General features: G+C 51.7%; 1 protein-coding gene across 2 annotated transcripts in view; it reads left to right on the top strand.

Moving 5' to 3' along the window:
• CYFIP1 (cytoplasmic FMR1 interacting protein 1) overlaps nt 1–16,677 on the top strand; it is a 97,505-nt gene that overhangs the window by 16,210 nt on the left and 64,618 nt on the right. For both annotated transcript variants that reach the window (XM_087428791.1, XM_087428790.1), the window contains exons 2-6: nt 11,412–11,534; nt 11,608–11,697; nt 13,224–13,301; nt 13,549–13,650; nt 14,807–14,988. In XM_087428791.1, coding sequence (XP_087284917.1) covers nt 11,418–11,534; nt 11,608–11,697; nt 13,224–13,301; nt 13,549–13,650; nt 14,807–14,988 — 569 coding nt within the window. In that variant the 5' untranslated portion in view covers nt 11,412–11,417. The remainder of the gene's footprint in view (nt 1–11,411; nt 11,535–11,607; nt 11,698–13,223; nt 13,302–13,548; nt 13,651–14,806; nt 14,989–16,677) is intronic.

Raw genomic sequence — 16,677 nt, forward strand, 5'->3', positions numbered from 1 at the left:
CCCGGGGGTGTCTGTGTGCCCTTTTGTCATCGTCCCACAGCTTTCCCTGCCCTGGGAGAAGACCTGAGGAGGCTGGCGTGGTACACACAGCGAGGGCCCAGGAGAGGCAGGCCCCGGGGGCTTGATCCTTGCGGGACCTGTTCCTCAGCCCCTGCAGGATCCAGCCTGTGGGAGCTCATCACATGATAAGGGGGGTGAGGCAGGCTTTTTCTTGCTAAAGCAGCAGGGATTAGAGAACGCTGAGAAGGCCCAGCCTGAATGATGAGCAGTGGTGTTACTTCGCCAAGTGTCTAAGACGGCGCCGCCCTGATGTGATGCTTGGCCTCCTGGACGTGGCAGTCACTGTGTTGTTCTTTCTGTCCAGGCAGGACTGCTCAAGCAAGGCCGGCTGCCCCACTGAGCTGGGGTCTCGGGGACAGCGTGGGCCAATGGGGGGAGCTGTGCTGCTCCAGGGGAGAACAGAGGGCCCTCCACACTCAGTTCTCTGCTGTGAAGTGAAGAGGGTCATCGTCCCTGGTGCAGGGCGGGTCTCGAGGTTTGTTGGTGGGCCCATGTGGCGGGTGTCAGCCATGTGCGTGGCTCAGTCTCCCAGGGCCTGAAGCTGTCACTGTGTCACTGTGGATGGGGAGCCCCCAAGTCTAGTCAGGAGGTTGGTAGCGCCCTCTGTATGGTGTGACCACCCCCTGAACTCCAGAGACTGCTGCAGTCGGGTCTGTTCTACCGGAAAGAATACACTCAGCTAGACATACTCTTATCTTCCCTTCGTGTTTCTTAGACGTGCACTGGATTCTGTGTGAAAGTTGAAGGACCACTACAATCACAAAGACACCTGCAGTAATTAGTAGACCATGCTGTCTCTCTGGATGCCATACCATGGAGGCAAACAACCACCCCACCCAAGGGAATCCTGCCCAATCTGAGCATCCATCACATGGCAGTGAATCAGGTTCCGTGGCACTAACCTGTGTGCTTGGTGTTCAGCTGTAGGACCCATGTCGAGCGTTTCGCTTTTCCCTAGGGACCCGCTTGGAGTGGTGGGAGCGGGAGAGCAGGGCTCAGGGGTGTGAGGCTGGGCCTGGGCATGGGGGAGCCGAGGGAGAGTGGCTGTAGGCTGCGAGCAGGGCCCTTGACTTCACCTCAGGAGTGAGAGTTTACCCTCCAGAATCCTGGACACATTTCCGCCTTTTATTGATTGATTTATTTTAACCTCAGAGTAGTTTTTTCATACAAATCTCAGGAGGCATCCCAGGATATAAAATTGGTAAAGGCAAGGCTGCTCTCCCTTGCCATCACCGAGCGCCCTGGGGTTCCACAGCACATGTTTTGAAAACCACAGCTGTAGGTAGAGGGAGCCAGTGCAAATGTAAGGAGAGTGACAGATCAGAGTCCTGCTTTGCACAGTTAAAAGGAGTTAAAAAGGAGAGTGGCAGGCGTGAGTGCAGCTTTGGAGTGCTCCAGGTTGGCAAGGGGCCGGTCAGGTGGAGTGGGGCAGCAGCAGGAAGCCTGGGGAGGAGGCATTTGGGAGGCAGAGAGACCACTCAGTCTTGGGAAGACCCTGTTGCAGGGGCAGCCTGACCCCAGCACCAGAGACTGCAGACTGAGGAGGAGGGGCTAGAGAGCAGTGTCCCGGAGGGAGGGGCCTAGAGACTCAAGATTCCCCGGCTAGCGCCCTCTCAGACTTCACCTTATTGTCATGATTTTCAAGCGAGCTTGACTTTTGTCTCTCTGTTGATGCAGCAGTTCTTTTGAGGTAACTGCAAAAGAGACCAGTACTGCTTTTGAGAATGGAATTTGAACTTTCTGTGCATTAAAACAATTGAATTTCCTCAGTAGTGAAGCTGGGCTGGAAGATGATGTTTGGTTTCCATTATGAACTTCTTCCTAGCGATCACAGCAGCTCCGCTCCCACCCTGCCCCCCTGTAATCTGGGGAAACAAGCTGGAGTCCCTGTTGGTTGGTGATACACGGTTTTAAAGCGTGGGAGAAAAAAAGGCGCAGTTCAATAAAGTGCATGTCTCTTCCTCAGATGATTTATTTTACATGTGAACAGATTGCACAAAAATATCAAATGTTTTTACTCTTCTGGGAAATACCATTATTTGCATATAGAAGAGGAAGAAAATCAGCATACGTCTTGCACACGCTAGCAGAAACCTTCTGTAGTTTGTCCTTGTTTCGTTATGCTGCAGAGTTTGACAAGCGAAATACTTTCAAGTTGTAAAATAAAAAATAAGAAGTTTGGAAGTGCGGGGAAGACTGTCTTCCCCTTCCCCTCTCCTTGCCCTCCCCCCACAACTAACTTACAGCGGGGCATTGACATTTGGCACTCACAGCACCCTCACTGTGGGGGCCGCAGGCAGGAGGCCTGCATGGGCATCAGAGCCGTCAGTTCTGCATTTTCCCGCCTGTGCCTTCACTATGTTTGCAACCTTGGTGTCCAGCTGCCCTGGAAGTTTCTATTTTAAACAAAGATTACAGTGCCATGCAGAGCTCCCCCTTGCTGGCTCTTGGGTGGGATGTACCCTCTCTTTGCTTGTGTCTGACACTGGGCCACGCTCCTCGCAGATGCCCCTGGAGGGAGGCTCTGGGCCTTGGTTTGTGCTGGACTCCATGGCGCTGCCTCCTGCTGTCCCTGCCCTGTCTGTTTGGGTGTGCTCATGAGTCCCTGCCTCTGGGTTGGCTTCCCCGCCCCTCAGCCCTTCCTCGGGCATCCAGGAGCCAGCCGCTGCTGCAGACATCGCTGCCTGCCCTCCAGGGCCTCGGGGTCAAATTTAGTCCTGTTTGTGAGCTGAGTTAGCTGCCACCCCAACTTACTCGCACTCCCTCTCCCCCCAGTCTGGTTCCCGGCCCCTGGAAGGCTAATATTTATTAATAGGCATGTACCTACCATAACAGTCTTAATTTCATTTCTGTTTTCATGGATAGTAATTTATCTAATTGAGACCTTGTCTTGATAAAAGTTATAGATTCTGTGAAACTATATGCTGAATTCCTTTTGGGTATTTGAGACCTATTAGATTTATTTATTTATTTATTTATTTTTAAACAGTTTTATTTATTTATTTATTTTTTGTGAGGAAGATCAGTCCTGAGCTAACATCCATGCTAATCCTCCTCTTTTTGCTGAGGAAGACCGGCTCTGAGCTAACATCTATTGCCAATCCTTCTCCTTTTTTCCCCCCAAAGCCCCAGTAGATAGTTGTATGTTGTAGTTGCACATCCTTCTAGTTGCTGTATGTGGGACGTGGCCTCAGCACGGCCGGAGAAGCGGTGCGTCGGTGCGCACCTGGGATCCGAACCTGGGCCGCCAGCAGCGGAGCGCCCGCACTTAACCGCTAAGCCACGGGGCCGGCCCGAGACCTATTAGATTTAAATGTTTGATTTGTGTAGATTTACATTTAGAGGCTACTTTTGGAAACAGAAGTAACTAGAACAACAGTTTGCTTACTGTCTCTGTCTCTCTTAGTGTTTTTAACCCAGCCATCTAAATGATCGCCCTCCCCAAGCTGATGTCCATCCATCCCTGGGTTTGGCCTTTATTGGTATCTCTTTCCTCCTGCTCTTCATTTTTTGTTTTTTTTTTTTTGTAAGGAAGATCAGCCCTGTGCTGACATCTGCCAATCCTCCTCTTTTTGCTGAGGAAGACTGGCTCTGGGCTAGCATCTGTGCCCATCTTCCTCTACTTTATATGGGACACTCCACAGCATGGCCTGACAAGCCGTGCGTCGGTGTGTGCCCAGGATCTGAACTGGCGAACCCTGGGCCGCCGCAGCAGAGCGCGCACACTCTCTGGGCCGGCCCCTTGCTCTTCGTTTTTAGCCATATACACTGGTAGCTGAATGTCCTTCTTCCAAATACATGCGGATTATTTAACCAGAAAGTGTTTCAGATGTTTTTGGTTCCAGAACAGTACTAAGGGGATGGTGATAGAAACGAAATCCATCTCTATGGGGATAGAAGTTTGTCCTCTAATCTGGTAAAACACAAGGCCCTGCTCCATGGCCTGTGTCATGCACCAGGCCGGCCCCATCGGGCAGTGCAGACTGAGGTTGTCCGGGCCCGGAGGAGGCCTCATGTGTGGGTGGCAGCTCCATGACACCACTCCTCGGGCCCTGCCCTTGCCCCAGGGTGCCGTCGGGAGTCTGAACCGGGCCAGGCCCTTGAGGCGTGGATGCCTTGACGTTGTGCTCTCAGGGGAGCTTGGCAAGGCAGTCTGGACTTTGGGCCTCTGAGGCCCCCCCACTCGCCAGCACCTAGACCCCTGTCCTTGCGCCTCACCTGCGATGCCCATCTCCGAAGGCACCTGTCTCATCTTGCTCCCTTGTTCTGTCTTGTCTCTGCAGTGGGTATTCTGGTGGGGATCCTGTGTTCTCCCAGGGTTCCTGGCTTATTGGAGACACTCACACTCACTCACTCTCACACACACTTAGTCACACTCACACATACTCACACTTTTTTTCTCTTTCCCTTTTAATCTCTTGGCACCATCCATCCTACCAGGTTGAAAGTCAGTCTCACTGCTTTAATTTGTTTGCAGCCTAAGTGTTCTTTTTTCTTTTCTAAGACTGTTGAGTTATATAAGGATCCATTGTCTGTTACTGTCTTTGAAGTGAACTGCCAGCAAACAGAGGAGGCTTCCCTTTCTTCCCTCTCGCCCACCCTCATGCTGCCCAGAAACAGGGAAAACAATCAAATCATATTTATTTTTAAAAAAAAGTTGTATTAGTCACTGTTTTTTGTTTCGAGGCATGTGGTGACTGTTACATTTTACAGAAATCACATTACCTTTTCCTTGAGGTGCTCACCATGGCTCCCCTGTCCTCATGCTGCCCGCCTGCCCTGGGCGGCTCTGTCTGGGTCTCTGCCTCTTGCTGCCTCTCTCCTGCCCCTCAGACCTAGGCTAGCTTCCTAATACCTGCACTCAGCCTTGTGAAAGTCGCTTTATTGACCTTTCTGTCTGCGTCTGGCCTCGACCTGAGTGGACGCAGTGCCCGGCGCTGGGGTCAGTGGCTCTGTCCCCGCTGTGGCCGTGGGGCCTCTGAGCCTCTCTCTGTTCATCTGTCAGAGTGTGAGGACCCTACCTTGCGGGCAGCCTGGAGGATGCCTTGTTGAGATGTCAGGGTGAATCCAAGGCTGAAGGGCAGACATTGCCATGTGAGGGAGGAAGGAGGTGAGCAGCCATGGGGCCTCGAGCACACGGGGTGGACACTGCTCTTCCAATAGGCAGCTGTGAGGCACTCCAGTCCAGTGCTGGGAACCCCGGCCTCCAGCCTACGTGAGTCCCCTGACCCCTACCTGGGGTCCCCTGATCCAACTTGCAGTCCCTTGATGCCCACCTGTGGTGGCCGCCTGATGGTGGGTCACCATCCTTGGGCCCCAGCTGCGGTCGCTCACAGACTCCGAGTCCAGGTAAGGGATGAAAGGAAGGGATGCCCCTGGCTTGCTCGCTCGGGAGCTGCGCCGGCAGCATTGTCCAGGCTGCCGGCCTTGTGAAGAGTGGGATTTGTGCATTCCTGTGCGGTGGTCCACGTCACAGCGGGAAAGGGGAGCCTCTGTGTTTAGAGGCCCTTTACAGAGACCCGCCAGCAGGATTTTGAAGACCCCACCCTGCAGAGGGCTGAGTCTGGGTTCTGGGTGCAAGACAGGTGTGTCTGTTCCGGGCTGAGTCAGAAGAGCCTTCTGGGCCCTGGGAGCAGCTCACCCGAGGGCTAGGGGTGAGGGGCGTGGGGGGAGGACTCACTGGGCTGAGAGTGTGAGTGTGTCACAGCACAGCCAGCTCCCCTCCTCTCCAGCACACACTTATGGGCACGTGGTCCGTGGTCCAGGGCCCTGGAGGGACCCCTGCTGAGCACTCAGCACAGCGCCTGCCCTGGACACAGGCCGAGTGGAGGAGGAACAAGCAGGGTAAGTGTGGCACACCTCAGACCACAGGCCAGCTCTCACCCACTGCTGGTGAAAATGTGAGTCGCTGCCCAGAGCACAGGGGCCCCCTGAACCAAGGGGCTCCTCACGATTGACGCAGGGACACTCGGACAGTCATTGGAAGAGCAGCAAAGTATGTTCAGTGTGTCCTTCTTCGAAATCTTTATTTTAAAAACTCTTAAATTTATAAAATAAATTAGTTGATGGTTTGTGAATACAGCAGTCTTGTAACTTGACAAGCTGTAGGACTTGGAAACAACCTTGAGAGTTGGAGACTGCCGCCGATAGAAATTCAGTCAGGGAAGAGAGGCCTGGCTTCGCACTGTTGGATGAGGTAACCGTAACCCGAGAGAGCGCATTGTTTGCGGTGGGTTCAGCCCGAGACCAGAAGTGCTGATGGCAGCAGCTTGCCCTGCCGGCCTTTGTTTTGCCTCCAGCAGTCTGCTTTTTCTGGGTTGAGCAGGTATTGTTTCGTGATCAGAAAATCCTCAGCACGTGGTGGCTTTTAGGAGCCAGTCAGCGCAAGGGCGCAGGGACCCTCTCTGGGCCATTCTGCTCCCCTTGTTCTTGGCTCTGTGTTAGTGAGCTCAGGCTGCCGGAACAAATACTGCAGACCAGATGGCTTAAGCAATGGCAGTGTGTTTTCTCACAGTTCTGGAGGCTGGAGTCTGAGATCAAGGTGTCAGCAGGGTTGGCTCCCTGCAGGGCCTCTCTCCTTGGCTTGCAGATGGCCGCCTTCTCACTCTGTCCCCATATGACCTTTCCTGGCATCCGTGGTCATGTGCTGCCCTGCTGTGACCAGGCCCCAAGTGGTGTACATCTCTGTACATGTGAGTGTGAGTGGAAGCAGTGGAGACAGAAATGGGATTGACTTGTTAAACTGTAAACTCCCACCCCATAGCACCGGCAGGTTTGAGCACCGTTCCAATGTGTGATTTTAATTATGCTGTTGGACGTTTGAATTGTGGAAGCTGGTTATGAAGTCTCGTCAGCCCTCCAGGTGGAGCCGAGGCTCTGTCCCAGGGGTGGTGCAGTGACCAGACAGACAAGGTGCCCCTGTCCTGGGAATTCAGGCTCCATGGGGGGCGGGCAGCAGTGTAGGCAGTGAGTAAGGAGGGGGACAAGAGGCCACGCGGGGGCTTCACACTGGAAGGAAAGCACCCTGGGCCTGAGGGGGCAAGGCAGGAAGGGGCTGGCAAGTTCCCAGGGCCTGGGGTGCTAGAGTGGGCGAAGTGAGCGTGGGCTTCATTCCCAGGGCAGCGGGACGCCGGTGGTGAGCGCAGGGTTTGCTGGTGCAGTTAGAGATGGAGGAAAGGAAATGAATTTAGAGGAAATCTTGGAGGTGGAATTGTGAGGTGGCAAAGGACAAGTCAGGACAGAGACTTTGGAGACTTGGACTCAGAGCTGACTATCCCGTTTCCTTAATGGGGTCGAGGCGGAGGCCGTGCAGGTGCGCATTTGAGGGCGATGCACAGGATGGAGAGACGTAGAAGCGCCTGTGAGGCCCCGACGAGCAGGCCTGGGATTGTGTGCGGGTGTGTCCAAACAAGTGTGCATTTACTTGCGTGGCTCTACACGGCAGGATGTTTGCTGGGGGGTGTTTATGACCCTAAAAAACATGGAATATGGAAATTCGACCAACAGGGAAGAACAGCAGTGGGCAACAACAGGGCCTTGGCCAGTAGTCCACACGGAGCTGAAAAGATGCTGCAAAAGAATGTTTAACAATGTGAACATTTTTATGGAAGTTGGAAGAAAAAGAGGCTTACAAAACAGCTCATATCATATTATCTTGTTTCTGTGGGGATGGGAGGATTATGGATAGTTTTTCTTTTTCCTTTTCCGTATTTTCTGATTTATATACAATAAATATTGCTATTTTTGTTGCTCCCAATTTTTTTTTTATTGTGGTAAAATATACATAACATAAAATTTACCGTTTTAACCATTTTTAGGTGTATGCTTTGGTGGCATTGAGTGCATCCACATTGTTGTGCAACCATCACCACCATCCATCTCTAGACCTCTTCCCATCTTCCCAGACTGGAACTCTGTACCCATTAGACACTAACTCTCCATTCCCGCTGCCCCCAGCCCCTGGCAACCACCATTCTATTTTGTCTCTATGAATTTGACTACCCCAGGTACCTCATGGAAGTGGAATCATACAGTATTTGTCCTTTTGTTATCTGGCTTATCTCACTCAGCATGATGGCCTCAAGGTTCATCCATCTCGTAGCAGTGTCAGAATTTCCTTCCTTTTTAAGGCTGAATAATATTTCATGGTGTGTATAGACCACATAAATAGTGCTATTTTTTTTTTTTTTTTAAAGATTTTATTTATTTATTTTTCCCCCAAAGCCCCAGTACGTAGTTGTCTGTCATAGCTGCACATCCTTCTAGTTGCTGTATGTGGGACGCGGCCTCAGCATGGCTGGAGGAGCGGTGCCTCGGTGCGCACCCGGGATCCGAACCCGGGCCGCCAGCAGCGGAGCGCACGCACCTAACCGCTAAGCCACGGGGCCGGCCCCAATAGTGCTATTTTTATACAAATAAAAATAGCTTTAAACACTGATTTGAAATACATTGAGCATTTGATGTTTTTCGGATGTGACATAAGTGTTTCACTGAACCTTTCTGCAACCCTCCTGCTCTGCTTCTTGCTCACTGTGGATATCTTGGCCTCTCTTGCAGAGGCTGGGGAGCAGGGAGGGTCTTGTGGATGCTGGGCGGGAGGCTGCAGTGACTGGTCACGTGGGCCATGTGGCTGTCCCAGGATGGTTGGCCCAGCCCATTTTCTCATTGACCAGTGAGGGCCGGGACACAGAAGGACTGCACGGACCCCCAGGCCTCTGCTGGCACAGCCTGGGCTCTAGCCATGGAAAGCACCAAAATTGGCTCTCGGGGCTGGATCCCCAGGACGCACGTTGCCTGGCGGCCTGGCCCCTCAGGGACTGTCAGCTTTGAGGTGCCCTGTGTGGACAGCACTGGGGCTCCCACTGGCTCTGCAAGGCAGTGGCCAGACCAAAGACCAGCGTCTGTGACTCAGTGCTCTGCTGTCCTGGGCTCCTCCTTCCTTGAGTGTGTGGAACAGGAAGTTGTGATGACCGAAGGAAGTTGATGATGGAAGGGAAAAGGCCGTCTTCCTTGTTTTGAAAAATACCAGATATTTTGAAAAATATCTGCTACGTTTTAAATTTATAGCTGGAAACGTGCAGAACAGATCTGCTGTTGTCGGGAGGCGTGTTCTGTAAAATGCATGTGCGGTCATTTTGGTCCTATGGTGTTCAGTTCCGCTGTGCTCTGACCAATCTCCTGTCGGTGACTGAGAGGGTTGTTGCCGTCTCCCGCTGTGCTTGTGGATTTCCTCCTTTCATCCTGGCGGTGTTTGCGTGCTGTAGTTGAAGGCTCTCCTGTTAGATGCGTCCTCACTGAGCATTGTTCTGTCTCCTCGTGAAGGACCTCTGTCATCATGCAGTGGCCTCCTTAGCCCTGGCTCTGGCGTCTGCCACTCACAGCCACTCCAGCTTCCTTCTGACTGGTGCTTGTATGCTTTCTCTTGTCCCCTTTTACTTTCAGCTGACCCATGTCGTTATATTTGAAGTGAGTTTCTTGTAGCTGGAGTATAGTTGCGTCAGGATTTTTTTATCCTTTCTGACAATCTCTGTCTTTTAATTAGTGTATTTAGACTATTTATGATCAGTGTAATTATTGATATGTTTGGATTTAACCTACCATTTTATTATTTGATTCTTGTTAGATCCCCCTCCTTTTTTCGTTTATAAACAATAGAAACAGCTAGACTATACAGTACAGTCTTATGGGACCACCATTGTAGTCCATTGCTGACCGAAATGTTGTTAGGCGGTGCATGACTGTGTAAATATATCTTTCTTTTTTTGGCTGGATTTCAATTTTTTCTTTCCGTTTGCGAGTGTTATTGTTTGTTAGAGCATTTTTATAGTAATTACTTTAAAGTCTGGTACATAATTGTAACATCTGTGATTTTTCAGCGTTGGTATCTGTTGTTCATCTTTTCCTATAGGAGTCATGACATTCCCGGTTCTTTGTGTGCTGAGTAGTTTGGATTGCAACTGGACATTTTGGATATTATGATGTAAGACTCTGGGTCTTGTTTAAATCCTAGGAGAATGCTGATTTTTTATTTTAGCAGTCAAACAACCTGGTTCGATTTTAGACTGCGGATCCGACCTGCCTTGTGTGGGTTGTGATTCGGTGTCAGTTCCGTTCTCAGAGCCTCCGCAGTGCCATTTGGATCTGTCCCCTGTGTGCTGCCTGTGCGCTCTGGGATCTGGCTGTGGGCTCGAGGGTTGTGTGTGAGAGGATCAGATACGTGTACTTACAGCTTGGGGGTGGGCCCGACATTCATGAGCAACTTCTTGGGCTTGCTCTTCTGAGCTTCTTCCTCTCCACACTGCCCCTGGGGCTTTCCAGTGCCCTGGGGTTCCCTTTTTGGTTCTCCAGCCCGCGTGCTGGGCTTTGGTAACCTGCCCCGCTGCGCACTTCCACACCCGTGCCTTGTCTGGGGCCTGGTTCTGGGAGGAGCGATTGGGAGCTTCTTCCATTCAGTGTTCTCATCCAGCCTGCCTGCTACTCTTTTCAGAACACACATGGCTGCCCCGTGTGTCTTGTCTGGGCTTGGGGCTGCCGCACATGTCCTGTCTGGGGTCAGAGCAGCCCCTCATGTCTTGTCCAGGGTCAGAGCTGCTTGGTGTGTCTTATCTAGGACTAGAGCTACTCTCTGTGCCCCATCCAGGGTTGGAGCAGCATTCAGCGGGAGGCAGGCTGGAGTATGTCCACTCCTCTCCCCCAGAGCCGGCACAGATATGTATTTAGATGAGGTCTGCCTCCGTTTCTATGCTTCTGTACACCAGCCTCGGAGTTCTGCTTTCAGTCCTCTGCTGACAGCCCCCTCCGTGTTTCACTTGGCCCCTGCCCTCACCTCAGTAGTCCCTGCAGGCTGCCCCTGTACTCCTGGAGGCGGGGCTCTGGCCGTTTCCATCTCCATCCCTAGCATGTCACCCTGCTTGGAGGTACCACCTAGGAAGCATCTGCGTGTAGGGAACCACACGTGGAGGTTGTGCTGGCCTCCTTGGGGTAGATGTGGTGTTGGAGGGGATGTTCCCTCTTCTAGCCCAGTGAGGGTCTTGTCAGACCCTCCCAGAGAGCCCTCTAGGGACCACGGCCCCAAGGTGGGAAGGGTGGCAGGAAGCGACTGCATATGTGGTGGCCCATGTGCCCTGCACCATGACACTCCTGGAGGCCAGGAGAGGCGACATCGTGACTCCTCTGCCAACGAGCCCTGGGGGAGACACTAGACCCCAGGGACTGACTGTGACCACCTCAGCCATCCTTGGTGCCCTCAGGAGAGGGGTCAGGCCAGTGGGCGCCTGATTTCCCCACCCCAGAAGGGTTGTCAGGTGCCCCTGCCCTTCCTCACACACAGGTGGCTTTGTGTTTTGTTCTAGGCCAGGATGGCGGCCCAGGTGACACTGGAGGACGCGCTGTCCAACGTGGACCTCCTGGAAGAGCTGCCTCTGCCTGACCAGCAGCCCTGCATTGAGCCTCCCCCCTCCTCACTGCTCTACCAGGTGTGTGCCGGGCACCGTGGGTACGCCACCCGCCACGCTGACCTCCGCGTGATTGTTGTTCTCTTCCTTTCAGCCAAATTTCAACACTAACTTTGAAGACAGAAATGCATTTGTCACCGGCATTGCAAGATACATTGAACAGGCGACCGTCCATTCTAGCATGGTAATTCTGTCCACACGTCTTTGTTTTCCTTGGAATGGCACTTCTGAATGGCAAATGTACATGTTTTTGCTATTATCCTGACAGGATATGGAGTGAGGAAAACGAGAGGAAAGGGAATGAAATGCCTTATGCTTTTAAAAAACCCTTTGTTTTTCTTATTATAAAAACAATACATACTCTCTCTGAAAATTTAGCAAGTGTGGCCCAGACAGAACTTTTGTCAGCCTTCTGAGGGAATCCATTATCTTTCCTACTTATATACCTGTACTCGTCATGCCAGGTACACACCCACATGTGATTTAGACTGCATAAGTCACTTGCAGTATTACTATAATTGTGTATTTTAATGATTTCAGGAACGTTTTTACATGTCATGAAAATGTACTAAAGTAATTAATGGCTTCCTGGTACATTTTGTAAATGACCGCAACTTAACTACTTTTGCCTATTTACTTAGTTTCTCTTTTTTTCTTATAATAAAAAATGCTGTGGTGAGCATCTTTCTAAATACATCATTATTCCCTTTGGCTGGATGTATAGAAGTGAAGTTACTGGGTCAAAGGATGTGAACAGTATAAGGCATCTTAAAAGCATTATCAAACTGTAGTTGACATTTTCAAGAACATCTATGCACTTTTTACTGTTTTTCCAAAGGAAACAATGTGGAAGAAGAGTAGACACTAAAGCAGTTTTAAAATGACAGCAGGGGCCGGCCTGGTGGCGTCGCGGTTAAGTTTGTGCGTTCCGCTTCGGCGGCCGGGGGTCACCAGTTCAGATCCTGGGCGCGGACCTACTCACTGCTCATCAAGCCATGCTGAGGTGGCGTCCCATATAGAAGAGCTACAACTATGATATACAACTATGTACTGGGGCTTTGGGCAGAAAAAAGAAGAAAAAAAGAGGAAGATGGGCAACAGGTGTTAGCGCAAGGCCGATTTTCCTCAAAAAAAAGAAACCAAAAAAAAACCATGAACAATAAAATGACAGCAGTCCTCTTCCCAAGGATACTCTGGGTTTAAGTGCTGCAGAAACACTTCTAGCTTTTCCTCCCTGCACTGGGGATGGCAGAGCTGCCTCAGTCTTCCTTGTGAGCTGGGAGGCTCTCTGTGGCCTGGTGGAGAGGCTGTGAGGACCCCGTGCACATTCGCACTGCCCTGGGCCCTCCCCCGTGTCCCCAGCTTCAGATCTGCATTGCCCAGTGGGTTGTTTAGGGTTGAGTGGAGCTGCAGTGTAGTAGCTGTGGGGGATGCCCTGTGCTGGCCCGGTGCAGAGGTACGTGCATGTCATTGACACCCCTCTCCAGGCTGCAGAAACCACAGGGGTGTTGTGGGCAGTCACTGTGGCCACACCACCGCACTGCCGTGTCGCCAGCTTCTCAGCAGTTCTCTTGGCACGCATGTCTGTGCTTGTCTGTCCCTCAAAGGGAGAGTCAGGATAGTTGATGCCTCTAGCTTTTAGTGATTTGGCGTCTCCTTTTTTATGATTGTTCCCCTGCGTGCCTTTGATTTGCCCTGTGTCGCCTGCAGAATGAGATGCTGGAGGAAGGCCAAGAGTATGCTGTCATGCTGTACACCTGGAGGAGCTGCTCTCGGGCCATCCCACAGGTGCCCCCAACCTCACCGACCACGCCCACCCCACCCAGCCCCTCCCTCCCCACCCAGCCCCTCCCTCATCCCAAACAGACCACACCCCTATCCCTTCCAGCCCTGCCCCACCCCAGCCAGACCACGCCCCCACACCACCAGCCCCCCCCCACTCTCCAGTCCACTGGGACCCCAGCTCTAACAGCGCCCTGTCTGCTCACTTCTAGCTGGGTTGAAGCCTCTTTATGTCATACTTGCTTGTTCCCAGGTGAAATGTAACGAGCAGCCTAACAGAGTGGAAATTTATGAGAAAACTGTGGAGGTCCTCGAGCCGGAGGTCACAAAACTGATGAATTTTATGTACTTCCAGGTAAAACAGCGAAGTAATCCTCAGGGTTTAATGCAGAGAAGTGGCACTATCTCATCCTTCACCATGGACTCAATAACAAAGCGCATGTAAATTAAAGCAACCACACAGCTTGTGACCAAAGGGAACTAAGCCTTTGAAGGTCTAAAACCTCGCTGGCTCTTTCAGAATAGATACTTCTCTTGCATTTCACTTCTCTCTCAGAGTGAATTTGCATTTCCTCCATGAAGACTGCTTTCTATCCTTCCAAGCACCTTTGCCTTTCTGCTAGTTCCTACTTGTGATTCATTTGATTTCTCAGGTGTTTCTTTCTCTCAACCTCACCTTGACCTTCCACTCCGGTGGTCCTCACCTTGACCTTCCACTCCGGTGGTCCTCACCCTGACCTCCACTCTGGTGGTCCTCACCCTGACTGTCCACTCCGGTGGTCCTCACCCTGACCTCCACTCTGATGGTCCTCACCTTGACCATCCACTCCGGTGGTCCTCACCCTGACCTTCCACTCCGGTGGTCCACACCCTGACCTCCACTCCGATGGTCCTTACCCTGACCATCCACTCTGGTGGTCTTCGCCCTGACCATCCACTCCAGTGGTCCTCACCCTGACCTCCACTCTGGTAGTCCTCGCCCTGGCCTTGGCTCCTCTGGCCCTTTGGTTAAGCAAAGTGGCCACAGGGAGGGGACTTGCTGGCTTTTTAAAGATGTACTTTGGAAATGTGTGAAGGTTTTTCTTATAGATTGCTTTAGCAAAGGAAGAAGATAGAACTTATTAGGAAATGAATTTTTGTTTTATCTGAAATGTTGTCCAGAGGAAAAATCTCTCTCATCTTTTTCACTTCTGAAAGCCAAAACATCTGTTTTATAAACATTCTGTTGGAGCATTTTGCTCAGTAACTTTGCTGGAATAATCAACAAAATTCTTTTACTTTAGGGAAGTCGTTGGTAAAGTGCAAAATAAATGATGATTGTCATCTTTATGAGTTGGCGTGTGGGAATTACTTTATAGAAACGTGTCTTTTTACCTGAGCTGCAAATATCCACTCGTTTGGGTGGGTATTTCATCAACGAGTAACAGTGAATCCAGATGCTGTGCTAGAAGCTGGGTGTGGAGTCAGCCCGTCACTGACAGCGGCTCTTCTGCCTTCGCTCCTGTGTGCAGAGAAACGCCATCGAGCGTTTCTGCGGGGAGGTGAGGCGCCTGTGCCACGCAGAGAGGAGGAAGGACTTCGTGTCTGAGGCCTACCTGATCACTCTGGGCAAGTTCATCAACATGTTCGCTGTGCTGGACGAGCTGAAGAACATGAAGTGCAGCGTGAAGAATGACCACTCAGCCTACAAGAGGTGAGCTCCAGCCTCGTGCCCCTGGGCCACGCGGAGAGTGTTGGGGAGGCAGAGGGGTGCCTAGTCATTCATCTGCCCTGCACATAGTCGGTGCGCATCCCACATGTTCTGAAATAACTCCTCTGGGTTGGTAGTAGTTACTGACCAGTCTTAGAACTGTTTCAATACACACACTTGAGTATGAAGTGGGCAGTAGCCTGCAGATTGTGTGTGCCGCAGTGCAGCGCTGTGTCCTCATGGGCGTGTGTATATTGTGGTTTCATGAAGGTAGAGTGGGATCTGTGTGTCCTGGGCATCCCCAAATGTTTGTTGAGGACCCCTGAGTGCTCAGCACCCGTGGGAAGACAGAAGTGTACAAGACCAGTCCCTGCTCACGGAGCGCTGGGGTCACTGCGAGGCATTGGCCCGGTGAGCATCTTGGCAAGGGGGCAGGCGGGTTCTGTGGCCTGAGGGCGCCCCCTCTGCTCGACACCTGCTGGTGGGGCTGGTGGGACATCCGTCACAGCAGTGGGCAGAGCTGGAGCTTCCAGGTGCTGGACCAGCTCTCCTCCAGGGTTGTTTTCTTTTTGAATGTAAAGAACTTCTGGAGAAGAGATTTGGAAAAGGCGATCATGGCAGGGCATTGTGCTTCTTGAAAACAGTGAGGGGCAATTGGTGGCAGGCAGAGGGAGGGCTGTTGGTCAGAGCAGAGCCAGCTGTCTTCTGGTCGACTTTCTTAGAAAGTGTGCACAGTCCTCTTGAAGGCATGATTGTCTGGAATGAGATGCTGACATCTGTTTCTTCTAGACAGGGAATCTTGGCTGTGAAATTAAATTTGAAGAGAGTTTACTTTGCATCCGAATAGGCTGTAATTACGTTGCATCTAAAAATGATGCAACTGTTGCCATGTCTTTAAAATAAAATCGACTTGGGACACAGCGTGAAGCCTAGATTTGGGGATGAGGTGACTGTGGGAGTCGAACTCGGTCACATGGATTTTAAGCCTTATTCGTGTGAATAAGTACAGGCATTCCATTCGTCACCTAGAATCAGCTCTGTGCAGAAGCCTGGATCTTCAAAACTAGGTAGTCTTTGGAGTTGGCCTGTTACCCCTCTTGGGTAGGAAGGTCTGTGGTTGTCCCCATTTGGTGACAGTGTTTGTGGGATTCCAAGTGTGTGTGACTCAGTGCGGAGCGGGGCGTCTCTGAGGGCTGCAGGGCGGACCAGCCCAGCCCAGCCCGGGAGAGTAGTTGCTGCTCCTGGCTGCACAGGTCACTTGCTATGATTTCGAGCAGCTTTCTCTGCCTTTCTGACTTTGTCACAGAGATGGGGAAGGGGGACAGCATCGGTGGTTTTTCAATTCAGAAAGGTTTGTCTTTTTGTTTTTTTCTCTTAGCAGCAGCACTTCTATTCCAAAGCCCAGTCTGTAAAATAGTTTAAAGGTAGGGCTGTTCTGTGGAAAGCTGTGGGCGCCCCCGGCACCCCCTCCAGGAACCGCAGGGGTCTTCACCAACGCTCAGGCTCCTCTGAGCACAGAGAGGGCCTGTGCCACCCCTTCACCCTTTCCAGCAGCCTCTCCCTGCAACCTCTGTTGGGAACCCCCTGCTGGTTCATCTTCCCGGACGGTAACCCCCGCTCCTTCCCAGCCCTCACACACCCACACTGACACACATTTTTGATTTGCACCCAGCTGGTAGCTACCAGTACAAC

Source organism: Ceratotherium simum, chromosome 3 (assembly GCF_057802395.1).
Source record: "Ceratotherium simum simum isolate JZ-2026a chromosome 3, ASM5780239v1, whole genome shotgun sequence".
NCBI classification, from domain to species: Eukaryota; Metazoa; Chordata; class Mammalia; order Perissodactyla; family Rhinocerotidae; genus Ceratotherium; species Ceratotherium simum.